This window comes from Leuresthes tenuis, unplaced genomic scaffold (assembly GCF_036924035.1).
Source record: "Leuresthes tenuis unplaced genomic scaffold, fLeuTen1.0.hap1 SCAF_20, whole genome shotgun sequence".
NCBI classification, from domain to species: Eukaryota; Metazoa; Chordata; class Actinopteri; order Atheriniformes; family Atherinopsidae; genus Leuresthes; species Leuresthes tenuis.
Window position 1 is genome coordinate 12,615,468 of NW_027325374.1, and position 17,670 is coordinate 12,633,137.

The following is a 17,670-nucleotide window of genomic DNA, read 5'->3' on the forward strand; positions in this document are numbered from 1 at the left end:
AGGGTGGTTAAAATCGGATCTAATAAGGACATATTTCATATAATCCACAGTCGTTACAGACCAATCATTAACAATAAATACAGTCTGTTGGTTGTCGAGTTCAGTTTTAATGTGAGAGGTAAGATGTGGAAAAAATGGTTTACATAAGGGTTATACCATGGATCATAGTCATATATATACACACATTGCACACCTTTAGAGCAGAAGAATACAACAAAGAAAAACTTACTTTGAACAGTTATCTGATTGATACAAACTGCTTGTAATTTGTGAAGTTATATATGAAATTATATGTGAAATAAAATTAGATGTATGGGGTATTATGTTGTTATCACACTTTTCCCATTTGAAGAGTCCACAGCATGTTTGAATGTAGTTTTTGCCATTCTCAGGGTATAACATATCTATATAGTATATTGCCATGGGATGGTTGTATAGTGCCTATACAGTTTTTATAATTGTATTGCGTAAAGAACCCTGTAAAGAAAATCCCTATTTACCGAATCGGGTGCTTTTTCAGCCTTCACACTTTTCACTGTTGCTCTACTATTACTTTTTTGTGTATAATCAATAATATCTAGTGTCCTTCGTACATTGTACTCTGTCTGATCACTATAAATCAGTATGTATGAACTCTTCAAGTCATTTGGCCATAACAGGAGTAAATACTCTATAGTCTACAGAAAGAACATATATTGGTCTGTAGAAGTGTAAAAATGTAAAAGTGCCATTTTATTCTTGTCATTTTTCAGTAGAACTGAAATTGTTGCTTCACTCAAACTCCGAGGCATTTGTGCCTTCTCTAAAACCCAGTTCCATATTGGAAAGTTACGAGTTAACGTGTGATTTTTTTGTTAAGACGAGTTAATTCCATTAATAGCAGGTTTTAGTTCTTGTTCACCTGTGTCAGCAGTCATCGTTCTGTTATTCATTTAAGGTGGGTAAACAACAAATTGTTAATCTTGTTCCTAATTTTGAAATATTTGTGTATTTTTTCCTCAATCTTTCAGCTTGTGTGATAATTCCTCAAGTGTATATGCCTTGATTTTTGTTTCGGGTTAAGTATATATTTCAATCACCCCATATCAATAAGTCTTCGGTTTCTTTTACCATCATATTGACTTATTTTCCGGAAGAAAGTAAAATTCTAGGCAAGGGCATATATTCAATAGTATGAAAACCATGCTAGAGGTTAAATCTTCAGTTTTTATTATAGATGACTGGCGTTGCCTTTGTGTTTATCAATATATATGTGAAAATCATTATTCCCATGTCTTGAAAATTAACTTAATGAGTCATAGCTGGATCTGCAAAGCTTGATAATGATTAGCAGGCAGATGGCTAACCCACCGGGTCTTTCGGGTTGTACTGGATGGTATACTCGATTTGTCCATTGGGACCGTCGTCAATGTCTGTCGCTCCATTGTTCCCCGAGAAACCAGAGAAGATTGTTGTTCCCACTGGAGTCAGCTTAAAACACAACAGAGACAGGAATTTCCTTAAATTTTGTCTACAAACCCTGAGCAGGTGATGTCAAACACTTTGACATCAAACTACACATGATATCAAACTGTATATCCCCAACATTAAACTCATTCTACCTTTCCTGAATCATGCCAACATCTACTGCGTGCACAGGGAAGGAAGAACCAAATGAAAAAAAATAAAAATAATAAATCACATTCATTTGGCAACAAGGAATATTCATCTCCCACTGGGTCTAAAAACAAACAGAATTAATTTGCAGTGTAATGTTTATTGTCCTCAAAAGGGGCTTTGGGGTTTGGAAGAGAATATCTGTAAGCTGCTGTTTTTGTGCCTTCAGTGGCACTAAAATAAATGCAACACATGCAGCATTTAACTCATTTCCTTCGTTTCTATAATCTGTAATATATATCCGTCTTTAATCAGTCTGTAATCTTGTGAATTGTGAATACATGCAAAAACTCATAACCCTAAGTGATAAAATAAGAAAATTGGGTGACCAAAATACCAAAAGCTATAAATAATCTGTCAGTGTCAAAACTGATTACTGTGATGATCAAAAAATGAAAGGAAGAGGTTATGGCTTACTACACCGACCTTTTTTATGGAACAGCTGTGATTACTTTAATAAACAAACAACAATCAGCTAAATGCAGCTTTCATAAAAAAAAAAACTCTTTCATTTTGAATAGAGCAGAGCACATGACACATACTAGAATTGAATGAAAAATGTATTGACTATTCCAAACACAGGGCAGATATGGTCAGTACCTCACTGCAGGCAGTGAATGAAAAGGGCTTTAAGGGTCACTCTGTTCAAAGTTCATACCAACTTTTATATTGCAAACATGTTCTTTGAACTGAATTCACACTGACAGGTTAGGCTACACACAGGTAATAAATAACACAAATAAAAAAATCCAGACAGAGCATTCATAATGGTAAAACGTTGAGTGTACAATACTGATAAATTCATTCCTTTAGAGGTCACCATCTTGGCAACACAGTAATCACCAAACAATTTTCAACCATTAAAAGGACAATATACCATCATTGTGGTCGGTGTCTAATACTAGCTAGCCAGCTAACAGCAGCATTTCAATTAATCAGACGTTGATGTTACATGAGTTCCGACAAGTTTGGCATTTCAGTGCACAATTGTATCATCTTCAAGGTACTTCAATATACTGAAGGACCAGGATCTTCCATATTTCAAGATGACAATGTCTGGATTTATTGGGCTCAAACTGTAAAAGGGTGAAAAGAGTGGTTTTAGGACTGAGGAGTAAAGGAGTTAACTAAGCATTTAGATTCTGAAATAAAAGAGTATCTAACACAGTTTAACAACTTAATTCAAAATATGAAAAAAATTGAAAATTAAAGAAAATCTAGGCAATAGCCAGTGAAGTGTTATCATGTAATGTGCATAGAAACAGTAAATAAACACCATGTTTAGCGCGTGTTTACAATTAAGTCACTTTTGCTGCACATGTGGAACTGCACACCTGTCTTTCTAGAAGAGAAATAAGAAGCAACAGTTTTGCTACAGTTCTATAATATTTTTTCAGCAATGGGTCAAAGGATCTTTGATTAGATGCCAAAACAGAAGTTAAAGCTCTAGTCAGCATGAAAAACATTGACTATTAAGTTCAATTTATTGGCTGCACCATTGAATTGTTTTATAGTTTCAATCAGCAGGGTTATCTTTCACTCCCACTGATCCATCTGCGAGTCTCCTGAATGCCTTATGCTGTCACTTTGCCACATTTGGATAATGAAGAAACTACAGACCCTCACAGCAGTGCCAACTTGTGAAATCTGCCATGGGGATAATCTTACCCTTGAAACCATTCGCAATGAACTCATAAATTGTGTCTTAGACATTCTTATAAAGCACCACATTGTTACTGTGTGTGTACCCACAAGTCTTGAAGTTAGTAATTGTCAGTAATAAACGACTTGGTTTAAACAAGGTTTATAACGGACAAAGCAGGGTGAACTTACTCTTCAATACTGAATTTACTGTATTAGGTGACTGGAGTTCTGTCAGCAACCGAAGCAAATTAGAAAAAAAAACTTTGTGACTAATAAGGACACGTGAAATTTTGCATAAATCAGCACATGCCCACAATCATTGCATACATCTAAATAATTGTCCTTATTTTTAAAAAGGATTACCATCCATTTTGACTGAATTAGTCCAACCTGGCACAGGAAATACATTTTTCTATAGTGATGCATTTCTGAAACACTTTGTAGTCATTGTTTGTGAAAGGAGGAAATTGTTTAAACAACCGCAGGAAGACGTGATATAGGTGAAAAAGAAGAGACAACCAGAAATTAATGTGGCACAGTAAAAGTGGAAAGGTTGAGAGACAGTAAAATAATGAGGTTATAACTAAGGTTTAAGTGTGTGAGGGTGAAAAGGGGAAAAAGCTATAAGAAGTTATGGGACAGATTGACCTAGACAGGCTGTGGAAGAGCACATAATTATATATTCTGCTTGATCTGCCTGGATCTGTGCTGGCAGCAACTTAGAGGTATCTTTGTCCAGCTTAAGTTTGAACCTCCTCTTGCTGAATTCCTCTTCCCTTGACACAAGAGGACAAATCAAATGAGGGACTGTCATCTTAAAGAATATTCTGAAAGCCACAGAATAACATTGCTTTCCCCCTGTAAAATTGCCTTTCAACTTGTGTGATAACCAAAAAAAACAAAACAATGTGGTTTATGTGTCTTACACTCATACAGTACCAGGTAACATTTTCTCTAATGCTACCACAAAACCTTTAAGCTTGAAATAGCAAACGCAATCTGTCTGGCACCTGCCGTCATGATGGACAGCAGTGATGAAAGGTAAGCCAAAAGAATAGCTTTGAAGTTGGTGAGAGACAGTTAAGCATTTCCACCACACTCACTTTTAAGGAATATTTTTGACTTTTGTCTAGCTTCACGAGACAGATTGTGTCTATGTGTGAAATATATGTGTCTAAGAGTTTTACCTCACTGACGGCAACATAGTATCTAGGCTGCTGGAAATGTGGTGCGTTGTCGTTGCGGTCTCGGACAACAATGCGGACCTCGTGTAATATCACAGTGCCAATCAGCTCGTTAGTACACTGAACCTGAACCACGATGGACTGGATATAGGAAGGAGGCTGGAAAAGAGAAACAGATATAGATAAATACTTTTGGAAAACATACAATTGCACTATAGAATGAAAAGAAAAATCTAATAAAATTGCACAGAAGACTACCAGAGGACATGTACTTCCTTTTTTTGTCCAGTCCAAAACTCCAAAATAGTTGCTGGATAACTTTACAAAGCAAAGCAGCAGGAGATTGGATGTTTCTCAGACAAGATGAAGTAAAACTTTACAAAATGTTCACAAAATCAAATGGTAGTGAGAGAACCGTGAAAATATATTTCTTACATCAAAGTTTCTCTTATAGTATAGAGAGTAAATGCACTGGTGCCACTTTAGTGTGAAATTGTTAAAGGCACCAGATTCACTGACATTTGGATTTCAGTCTGTGCCACATAGATAAAGTGCAGACAAAAAGTTCCTTTCATGTTTTGCACATTTTGTTGGGTTTCAGACTCATCTTGAAAATGATTCAGTCCTCTTTGTATCTCATAGATCTGCACCTATTTCTTCAAAACTCTAAAAACTGTATAGACTGGATAAATAAAATGCTTAAATATTGTATTTCCAAATTCAAACTATACTGAAAAAATACATAAAAAAAAAAGTAGAGCGAAATACATAGTGTGGAATAGCCCCTGTCTTGCCCCTCTACCATAAAGGTTGGATTGATGAAGTGCTGCACTGATGGTTGTGCTTTTCTAAGGTTCTTTCTATCTCTTCAAAGTACTCTGGATCTCATTTATGGTGACTACTGATTGAATACCTGTCTGACCAAAGCTCTTTGTTCCTGACTTCTCACTCTGGTTGGGCAGGCAGTTATAGGAAACTTCCTTTATTCTTCTGCAGGTATTGCTCAATATAATCCTGTTTCACAGGTATAAAGACAATACTCTCAACCTCAAAGCCTAGTTTTCACTCCAACTGTCATGCCCCTGCTTCTTGGCCATAACATAAAGAGCACAGAGTTTAGAAAAATAAGTGTTTTTCGACTAAAAGAAAAACATCCACAGGATGCAAAAGTCAGTATGTTGAGCTGCAGCAGCAAGACTGCTGAACTCCCAGCAGGCATCTCCAGGCTTGCTTATAATCCACATCTTTACAAGTGCAGTCAATTAAGACATCTGACATTTGAAGCCCCTGTGCCACCCAGAAACAATGCTACTGCAAGTTCAGCTAATATGCAAACAGGCCAGTGGGGACACAACAGAAGTATATATCATCATCTTGGAAAGCTTACTATAGATAGGTGTGTATTTTGTTAAAACAGGTGAACTCCTGTTAACTTGTAGACATCCAAAGGACCAGTGAAAAAACAAAGATTAATAAGTTTAATTTGGAGAACTAAAACCTTGCGTAAATGGAATACACATGTAAATAGTTATTCTTTACTTAATAAAATATAACAAAATCCGTCTTTGCTTTGTGATTGTAGAAAATTGTTTATAAATCAAGGAGAAAACTATTTCAAGATGAGTTTTAAGATGTCACAAAATATGGAAAACTTGTCAGGGTCTGAAAACTTCCCATTAGCAATGCTTAACAAGGCAAAAAGACAGAACAACATGATTTTAGACAAGGCTTGAATAAAACAGATGAGTTTGCTTACATCTCTATCCAGAACCCGTCCAGTGCTGTTTAGGTAAAGAGCCTGTTTGGAAGGATCAAGGATCACCCAGTAGTCACGATTGTCTCTTAGGGACAAAGAGATGGTACGATCGGGACCCTCAGCTACGCCATTGATCTGCATGTTCTCCACCAACAATGTTCCTGGAAAGAAATAAAATATAAAAAATGATGTCTTATTCGTTTAACTTCTGACTTTAAATCAAAATACACAAACTATTTGGTCCTGGATCACATTTATTAATGAATGGAAACGAACCAAAAAAACTTCAAACGGACACCCCGCCCACCCCCACCACTCTTTTTCTTCTTTCTTTTCATGTTCTCAATTAATTATATACCTGGAAATTACATGTAGATCGACAGCCAAAGTCAAAGAGAATGAGATGGAGAGCCACGCAACATGCAGAAAGAGGAAAGAGTATGTAAAACGGAGGAAAATTTAATTAAGGCAGTCCAGATATTGAGGCTTTTCTGTTATCCATATACAAGGATTTTCCTACAACGCGAACTAATGGGAAAACAATATTTAACTACTTGATTAATTGCACACAGTCAGCTATCTATGGTGAACCAGTTTGGAAATGCAAGAAATGTTGCAAGATGGAGCCAAATAACAGAAACTGCATCAGATAAACACATCAATGTATCAGTCTAACTGTGGGCAGATCCAAGATCTCCTGTGCTTAGCAAGCATATGTCTTCAAGTCTAAGAGTCAATGAGTAAAAAGATTAAGAGTTTTTGCCTATTTGTGCGATATAGCCATGGTGCCATCTGTGGAGTCAAAAAAGCAGAGGAATCTTTAAATGTGCTCTTTGCCTTTTGCAGCTTTGGTCTTGGCCCCATGATATTCTTTCAAGCTTTTGTAATGAATACTCAACTGCAGATTAAATTGCAGCGTCTGCTCTACAGTGTGCCATTGTCCTCATGACTAAAATGACAAGACGTGTATTTGCAGAGAACAAAGAGGATGAGGGAGAAACATTCTTGTCTATAGTGTTTCTTTAAAATTTAACAGTGTTGCTACTCCAACAATATTCTTGTAGAGGCCTGACTAAAGTTAGTTTTTACAGTGGATGTGGAAATAAAAACAAAATTCAAGAGTAATTTTGAAGGGCACAATGGTTTCATTATTATTCGATCTGCTCTGATCTCCTGTGGTCTTTGAGGTCTCAGCCTTTCTCATTGAAATCCTTTCACCTCTCTCACAGAATCTGAACAGTGTTTCTCTTAGAACAGATGCAAGGGTCTTTCAACACTCAGAACTACCAAAAGTGCCAAGACTGTCGTCTCTACGTTGTTACAATTCTAAATGTAAAAAGGCTCCACGTTTAATAGCAACAAACCAACCTAAGACTGTCTGACCCTGTCTCTTGGAGCCCAGCTCTGTTCTGTGTTGCTCTCTTCTCGTGACATTGCTATAAAATATCATCATAAGAACTTAAAGGGGAACTCCGGTATTTTTAAACCTAGACTGCTGCAGCACAGCTTATTTACTCTGTGCTCTGTGACAGTCAGCTAACTTCACACGTAGTTTGTAACTGATAGTTTAGTGCAACATGGCAGGATATTTATCAGATTTTGGCAACATGGATGACAACTTTGAGTACGATGGACGTCCTTACCGGAGTGAATGAGCTGTGGTGCAGCGGCGGGCGTTAATGATGTCATCCCAGTAGACGAGTGTGTAGAAAGCCCTCAATAAGCCCCCCGATAGCCGCCAATAACAACAACATCGCAGCAATGAACTAACAGCGCAATAGTACGCGTTCATTCATTCATTCGTCTTAAAGTACTGGTGAAATAAAGACAGATAATGCCTTATTTAGAGGCTGCATCGTCTAAGCCCTGTTCACTCCGTTATATGGATCTCGAGGAATCTAAATATCTTCCAAAGGACGCCGACTTTCACCGAACTGCTCTCGGTGAGTAGATGAACATCTTTTATGCCAGAAATAAGGTCTAGGTTTAAAAATACCAGAGTTTCCCCTTTAAGCCCTTTTTATAAAGACTGTATATCAAACTGTAAAATAGAAAAATGGATAAATGGTTTCCTTTTTGCTTTATCTGCCATTTCAACTGACCGGACTGTCTAACAAGTACACACAAACTAAAAAATTAAAAAGAGAATCTAATAATTCTTTATAAGTTTAGTTTAGCTGAGTCCACCAAATGGTACATGTATGCTCTTTTTCAGGTTGTTCCAATAAAGCGACTTCCTGTTCACCAGATTTTGCAATCACTCATTTCCACCGTCTCATAGTTGTTGTGGGACTAGATCAGCACACAGCTGATCAGATGAAGGAGCCGTCAGGTAGCCAAAGTGCACGTGGTAATGCAGAAGAAACGCAAAAGTGAAAATAGTGGTAACTTAAACAATGGTCGGATGCAAGTGTGATGCATTGTAAAAAACAATCTTTATTGCAGTTGAACTGCAATAAAGTCTTCTAGGTTTCAGTTGTTTTACACGGCAAAAATGTACTCTTGTTTTATCCCGGCTCTCAGTAGCAGTTAACTTGGCTCCTCCATGAGAATTCCTCCTTGCTTGTCCAAACTGAGTGCTCTGGATTGGATGTACATTTCACAACTCTAAAGGCAGTTTAAGATTCCTACGAATGCTTAACATAATTTAAGTTTTGCATTCCCATTGCACTTCAAGCCAAAGCAGTAAAAGAAAGCGACATATAATAAGGACACTTACTTTAAGCAAAAGCATTCTTGAATGCTCAAAGGCAAATAAGTCTGAGTTCATCTGTATTTTCACTTACAGTTGGTGAAATTGTCATGCTCATATGTGTAGAAATATACAGCCATTACCCATCACGGGTCTTTTCACCTCATTGGAAATATAACAGTAGGGAAGTGCGTGAAATATTTCAGAATGAAAATAACTAAAAACTGTGCATGCTTGACTCTGTACTACTTCACATCACAAGAGACCAATTACCGGGCCTTACACGCTGAATTATTAATGGAAAACAGCATTGTGTCCCATCTTTCAGCACATTATCACATATTGCAGGCTTTTAAACTGCAGGCATAATTTTCTGTATGTGCCTGTATGTGTCTTTACACGTGATAACAAATAGACTGGTGGATGAAAAGCAAAACTTTTAATAGATTTCACGTGGCATCTAACCCCTTAAAAGAGACTAGCACACAAAATAGATAGATATGGACGAAAACCCCCCAACAAAATGAATGGTTTGCAACTTGCCCAATGGATCAACTCAGAAAAGGGTGTGTGTGAGTTTTCGAGTTAGAGACTGAGATAGAAAAATTAAGAGAAAGAGATAAATAAATCAGAAATAATTAGAAAAGAGAGATAACGAAACACATTCAGATGTGGAAAAACAGCTAAAAGTTGAGAGCCAAGCAGGATTGTGTTTGCTTGAGTTTATGTGTCTACATGGCAGAACACTTCATATTGTTTGTCAATGCGCACACAACCGTTCGTGTACACATACACTGTACAATCTCATATCTGATCTCCCAGACATCAAATTGGGTCATGCCCTTCTGTGCTACCATGGAAACCATTTCAAATGCTTTGCTGTGATTCGCTGATTTGAAATAAATAAGGAAATTTAATAAAATTGGTTTCTTTATGAGAGATGGGATAGAAAATGGAATTCATTACAGGAGTTTATTTCCTTACCATCTTTCGTTCCGTTTTTTTCTGTGTCTGTCTTGTGAAAGCACAGAAAAAAGACAGAGACTGATAGTGCCAACACCTTGTTTTACTGTGTCTAATTTAATATTGTAGACCATCAAATATAAATGGGCTCTTTTCACAGTTATCTAACTTTGTGACTGAATATTGCATTCTTCAGCACCTGATTAAATTTGCCCTAGTGCATATACAAAGACCCATGTATGTGTGTAGCAACACAGAAAGTAAAATGAAACCAGGACAAATTACAAAAAGCAATTAGAGAACAAAAAAATGAGAAAGAAAGCAAAATAAGAGAGGTGAAAGGAGATTGGGTTGAAAGAAAGAATGATGAAAATAAAGAAAACAGAAGATACATGATAAAAAATTTACAATGTGATGGTGCATTAATGGTGATTGTACAGGATGCCTAACTGAATGTGACCATGCTGCTAGTGGTTCATCCAGGAATGAGCCATTGACTGAAAAGTAGTCATCACATAAGCCTCCTCCCTGAGCTCTTAGAGGGGGAGGAAATGGGGGTGGACACAAAAGCACAAAGAAGAGTTGAAGGTAGACATAAATGATCTCTATTCAGCGATACTTCAATAGTAGGCTTGCAAAAAATAAGAACTATAATTTCAAATAAATTCAAGGTCTAGTATTCAGTTTGCCACCTATCATTTGTAACTTCAACACTTGTTTTGGACTCACAACACTGTTTTCTGACATGCTGCATTTATTCTTTATAACATCTGTGATTTATTTTTCATTTGCACTAATTTGAAAAAAGGGTTATTCGTATCACAAGCTCCTCCAAAGGGATGAAAGAGAGACATATCATGAGATGAACAACAAATATTTCATTAAAAGAATTATACTTGAACATTTACTTCAAACACTGATGGTGATGAAGATTCTCAGTCATCCTGCTCATGGTAATAACAACAGCTTGAATAGGGGCAACTGGACGACTTCCTAGACCTTAAAGATGTTTCACTTCTCATCCGAAAGGCTTATTCAGTTCTTCAGTACAGATGGTACATATATTTATTCATATTTGTGTATATATATGTATATACACACATATATATATGTATACATACATGTATACATACATGTATACATATTTTTTACATATGTCAAAATCTTGATTTGTCATGTCTACAGTCTGTTAGAATTATTTAAGAATGCTACATGAATTATATAAATCAAACTTTTACTGCATTTACATAACCCTGTATATTTGGATGCTTCAGATACTGAAGCAAGAATGAAACATTTAGATATTCATGTCTCATTAAATCAATTGGAGCTTTTAAGTCTCAATTTTAGTGTTACCCTTTAGTTAAAATACTGAGGATAGTCTAAAATGACAGAGCAAGCTACCACAGAGCCAAATACACTGAATTGCAACAAATTAGAATGTAAATAGTATCAAACTGGTTTATCTATTCCAAATTATTCCAGTCCTGTCAAAAGACATTTGACAGCTTAATCACAGTATGTTATTGGGAGCATGACACTGAACTTCCCAGTACCTCAGTACTTAGACTTAAATACTTACTCTTCAATGTAATTTTCAGCTTAAAATATACTTGTAATCAAACACAAACTGGTGGGACGCATCAACAAGCTCTATTTAGTTCCTGGCTGCAGCATTACAATGGCACATTATTCTGGCTGCTCAGAGACCATTTCTGTCCCCCAGTCCTATAAAAAATTCATAATAAAGACTGGCTCCAGTGTGTTTAACTTGAGCTGGAGAAGACCAACATCTGTCAAGGTGTGGATGCAACTTATCAGGTTACTCTAGATGCATACAAAGCTTTTTTTTCCAAAAAAAAAAAACTTAATCAGCTGAAATGTAGTCCTCTTGTATTCTGGGGTCTAATCTTTTATTGTTTTACTTTACTTTATTTGTTTTACCTTTTCTGAGAAAGTTGGGATTTATAAAAGCAAACTTGCAATGAAAATGTTTGCATCTGTTTGGAAACTGACCAATAAGTATAAACATGTGGAAGACTGAGGAAACTCACAACACTGATGGTGAGGCAGTATTAGTACAGAGTTCAAAACTGGTAATTTTATATGTGTAAATGAGCCACAACTATAACAACTTTTAGTTATGATAGATAGAAACAAACTTAAGACAAATTTTCAAAGACATCAAGGGTAAGGTAGGGTACATCCAGGAAAAATGTATGTTTTGGACTGTGAGGAAGCGAGGGTAACTGAGGAGAACCCAGACATGCACAGGTGGAACATGCAAACAAGATTTGAACTGGGAACCTTCTTGCTGCGAGGTGACAGAGTTGACCTCAATTCCACCATGCATTCCTATCTATAAAATCTAAGGTCATAATTTACTTCTGTCCTCCAACTGGTTATTGTTCATCTGTAGTTCATTTTTCATTCACAGACTACAGGCATTTGAACTGATTGCAACTGATCACGTTTTTATAGTCCTGACACCAAAAACAAACTCTGTTCAAATGTTTCAGCCTAAAAATGTCCCAAAGGCACAAAATAAATGAATATATATATTATAGTATATCATATTTAATGCTGCAACAACTTCTCAGCAACATTTCACCATTTTACATAGCATAAGTAACACATCAAACGCTTTACATTCTTCCCCAACAAAACAAAAAAGTGTGGGAATTTTTCAGAAACGGTGCTGTGTACTCTTTGCTTTATGAAAATGGCCTAAAAACAGCAGCACAACTGCTATGCACAAACGTCTAAAAAAGATAACATCTTGAGCCTCTCCAACATCAGAGCAAAGAAGCTCAAGTATTTCACCCCTTTCACAAAAGCACACTTTACTGTTAACGCAAAACTGACTCTGCCCGGTTCAGTGGATGTTTAATTCAGATTGAGTCAAGATGGCCAAGACAGTTTGTAAATGAGTTGTTCAGAGGAAATAAAAATTTTCACGATTAACAGAAATTTTTGATCTGAAACACTCCGTAGTCTTGTCTGTGCAACACCAGAGTTTCCTTTCACTGATGCAAGTTGGCATTATTGACATTACTGGCATTAGCTGATGATTTACAGTTGAATTTAAGTTCAAGAAAATCATTTTTTTTAAACTAGTAAACTTAAATACAAAAGACCAATAAATAATATTGTTTTTAATATTCAGTTAAATCATTCAATTAATCATGAACCAAAACCATCATAATTATGATTCAAGCTATAATCAACCATGCCCAATATAGGTTGAACAATAATTTCAAGTTATGGTCATTATCTATTGGCTAATCTAAAAAAAAAAATTAACAACTAAACAGAAAATTATTATGACAATAATTGAACAAATTATTATTATTTTTTTTATTTATCGACTAAAAGAATGGTGGAAAGATAAATCGATGATGGGAAAAAAAAAGCTATTTTTGTCTGCAACCATAATCGAAATAAAATGGAAAAAAAAAAAAAAAAGCAGAAGATACACAACCAACTGACCCACTGAGGCAAAAATATTTGCTGCAAATCCATACATTCAATAGGTTTTTCGGTAAAGACTCTATTAACTGGATTGTTTTTGCAGCATTTCACACAGATGTTTGATCAGACTGAGATCTCCTAAAGCTAGAGAACTTACAGCAAAAAAAAATTGTTATGTTCCCTTAACCATTTATGAAAAATCATTCCAATGTGGCAAGAAAAAAATAGAAGAGGCCAACGAAGACGTTTATGTGGTTTGGAACAATTGTCAGGTCCATGGTACCTTTCAAAGAACTAAAACATCACATCAGTGTTGAGGCTCAAAGTTTTCCTGCTGAACATCACTTGGTGTACTATACAATTAAGGACCATTCTCATGGAGTAATCAGTATTATTCACTTCACCTGTCAGTGGTTTCAGTGTTGAGATAGGAGAGTTAATTAAATGTCACATCACACTTTAAGCAGCTAAAATGGCAAAATAATACTTTTGTTGTTGTCATGGAATGCTGAAATGGCTGGTAAGCAGGAAATGCAAATCAAAGCCCTGCATGGAGTTACTAGTTCCAGGCTGATGTGCATACCCAACACAACGCTTTTGAAGATCAGGGGGGAAAGGAAAAGAGGAGAAGTAAGGAGATAGATAGCTTTGAAGGAAGTATTAAGCAATCAACAGATAAAGACATGTCAGCTGGGTGGATGGATGGCAATGCTCTCTTTTCTATTTAGTTTTGCCATGCTAATCTCTGTTAATGTCAGAACTACTGTGATCAGGTCTCACTACTGCTTTTGAAACTTTGTGGGAAAGCAAGCATGTCAAACATGATAGGTTGTCTCTGAACAGTAATCTATAAACTAGAGATAAGAGGGTGGTTTGAGCACACAGACCTGCTTGTCTGTCTATAATTCATATTCAAGTTTTAGAATTATCCCTTCTTCCTTCGGGTCAGCGAAACCCTTAATTTACTTCTGACTACAGTCAAGATTAAACTGAATAATTAAAACATGATCTTTTCAAAAATAACCTAATCAAAATATGGTGTACAAAAATCCTGAAATAAAGCACAACGCCTAATGAAGAATCTGTTTCTTCGGATCCCTCGGTGCAGTCTAAATGGTACAAGGATCAAACCAGGAGTCACTAATGAGCTCAGAAGGTCTTGAAGAGTTTGACTTAACTCTGGGGACTGAATGTGCTCCTCAAATACGAGACATAAAAAAAAAAAACTCTTATTCTTTATCTAGTCATTTCAAGGAGAAGAGAAGAGCAGAGATTTAAAAGGTTTCTTTAGTAATCCTTTTTACAATGTAAAATTAGAAAACACTAGTGATTATTCATCACAAGACAAAGAAACTAAACAAAAACTGTCAAATGGATCATACAATATCTCCTAGTTCCCATAAAGTATGGTTTATGGGAGCCATTTAAAATAAGTATATTCAACCTTAAGCTGAGTTTTCAATATTACCTGAAACATCACCCCCCAACCACACATAACCAATAGATTCAGCACAATTGTTCCATGTTGACCATATAATAAGTATATTAGTAGAAAAAATCAAATTGACTTGCTTCTTCCTGACAGAATACTTTAGACCAAAGAAACAAAGGAAACGAAGGAATACACCGACCCAAGCTTGAGATACTATTCTTTAAAACATAAAACATCCTCTACAGTCTTCAGCACTGAAGAAATCTAGACTGCTAAAATCTCCTCAAAGTGGAACCTGAATTAAAACCTCCAACAACCTCAATGCTGTCTAATCCTTTAGAAAAAAACATAAAAAAACCACAAATGTTCAAGGACAGAGGTAAAAAATGGTGGAAGACTGGTAAGATCGGCCTCTACCTGCTTCAGAAGTTGTTTGTCATACCCAAGCCTTCAAACCCTTTGCAAAACAAGGTGTGTCCAGCCTTAAACCCCAACTCAAAGTGATGAAGAAGCCTGTTTGAAGGCCAACATCCTGGACACGCTGTTAATAAGACCTTGAGTTTCCTCTGCTAGTGACAGTAAATATGCAGGTTCACATATCCAGAGTTTTCTGGTCTAGAAGAAATAAAAGAGTATATTGTTCTCTCTCAATTAGGTCTTTAGGAGGAGAGAAAACTATCAGTTAGTGCAAAAACATTGAGGATGCTAGATTATTAGCAATCAGGACAGACCCTCTGTAAGACAACTGAGGTAGATACCATTTCCATTTCCAGCTTCACATTTTGCAGATGATGTTTTCATATAAACATTAAAAACCTTTTTTCAGAATCTTAATGTCTGCCTGTTCTCCAATAAAAACATTCACATCATCAGCATAAGCACTTGCAACCAACATAACACTGTCATCTGTCACGGTTATCCTGTAGCCTACGTAACAAAGGTTCAATAGCTAACCTATAAAGTTGCCCTGAGATGAAACAGCCCTGCATTATTCCCCAGCTCACTGGGATAGTATGAGACAACTTCTCACTTTAAAAAAAAAATTTTTAACTTTTAAATTAATCTTTCCCCAAAACCAAATGCACTCAACACGGAAAACAAATAATCATGGTCCACTCTATCAAAAGCTTTCTCCTAAACTAAAGTAATTGTGCCAAAACTAAAATGATCAATATTACACAAATCACGTACATCTCGGATGGAAAAAAGACTGTCCATTATATTTCTGTCTGGAACAAAGTAAGTTTGGCCCATATGAAGTATTAAATGAAGGCACTTTAAGTCTATTAGCAAGTACTTTAGACAACACCTTGTAATCTGTGCATAAAAGGGCCACAGGTCTCCAATTCCTCAGGAGTTCCAAAATCTCCTTATTTAGGAAGAAGAGATAAAAACTATTTGACAAGACACAGGTAGTTTCCCCAACCTGAAGCAGAACAGGAAAAACTGATAGATTGTAGAATATGAATTATTTTTGCTAGCAGAAAACTAAATAAATAAAAGGGATCTGTTATTTTTCGGAACCCCTTTCATTGTTCCAATGACAAAGTCTCCTATCATGATAATCCGATGGACTTAAAGGTCCTGAAGCTCTAATAAAATATTTTATCCTGTAGTAACTATTATTTAAGTGCCAAAATGACCCAATATGTTTTCTTTGAAGCAGCTGTTTGAAGCTAATGCAAACTAAATGGTGGTCACTAAAATTAACTGAAAGTGATTTCCATTCTTGCAGCACTTACTGTACTACCACTAACCATGAATGTTGTCCATCACAAGCATGTTTTACTCTCCAAGCATCGACCGCTTCTAAATGCCTCACAGCTGTTTTTAGGCAGACCAAAGATTGAATACGAGACTCTTCTATAAAGAGTTCTATAAAGGGTCAAATTAATGATGCCGTTCCAATCTCCTTCCAAGATTAGCTGGTCATTTCTATACCTTTCTAACTCAGAAGCTTCTTTTTCTTTTTAAATCAACTATTTCATATACACTGGCTACACAAAAATCTAGTCATTTTCAATTTTTATCATCTTTAATTTTCCTTTCACCACTTCTGTATGTAATATAAAAATCAAATATTGTCCTCTTATAAAAAGAATGGTGACCTCTTAACCATAATTTGACCTTAGAACACATGGGCTCTCGCAACACCACTGCCAATCTAGCTCATAACCTAAGGAGGTAGATGAGAACATCTATCCCTCTTTCCTGTCTGTTCACTTAATGTGAAGGTGGCGGCTGGCTTGGTCTGCCATAAAGTACGAAAGTGAAGAAACAGCTCGCCCAGCTATGTCAAAGGTAAGAAAATCTACCTGGCAGCATAATGGCTCAACAATTAGAGCACTGTAACTAAAAAACCAAGGTCATGTTGTCACCTTGATGTTGCCAGGCAACTGGTGGATACAACAAAACTGTGCCTGGTCAAATAATCCTTGTGTCCATGGATGCACTAACACTTTTTTTGTTTCTACCTATACATCGCTGTTTAGGTAACTGAATGAACTAATGTCATTTCCTCTGCAACAGGAGTCAGATTTAAATTAGTAGACACTCATGTGTCGATGCCAACACAATTACTACAGACCTAATGGATATTAATGAGTGCATGCAACATACCATGCTGATCAACATCTGCTAAAAAGGAAAAGACCATCAAGCTGTAATTAACATAACACAGTAAAACATGTTATGGCAATGAACTGGTTTGCTTAATAGGTGTGGAAAAGAGTTGGATGGTGTGGCTCAGAAAGGTAAGTTGTGCTCCTGTTGTAGTAACAGCATCTTTTCAAAATGACTGATAAAGGAAGGATTTAGAAAACATCCAGGTCACGTCTCCACAAAAACTTTTCGATGACGTACATTTTTGACA

At 36.2% G+C, this 17,670-nt stretch overlaps 1 protein-coding gene across 1 annotated transcript in view; it reads right to left on the reverse strand.

Annotated features, from left to right (window-relative positions):
• Positions 1-17,670, reverse strand: part of LOC140278755 (protocadherin-15-like) — a 179,919-nt gene that overhangs the window by 124,346 nt on the left and 37,903 nt on the right. The window contains exons 5-7 of the mRNA XM_072373834.1: positions 6,241-6,401; positions 4,488-4,643; positions 1,351-1,470 (exon numbers count right to left, since the gene is read on the reverse strand). Coding sequence (XP_072229935.1) covers positions 1,351-1,470; positions 4,488-4,643; positions 6,241-6,401 — 437 coding nt within the window. The remainder of the gene's footprint in view (positions 1-1,350; positions 1,471-4,487; positions 4,644-6,240; positions 6,402-17,670) is intronic.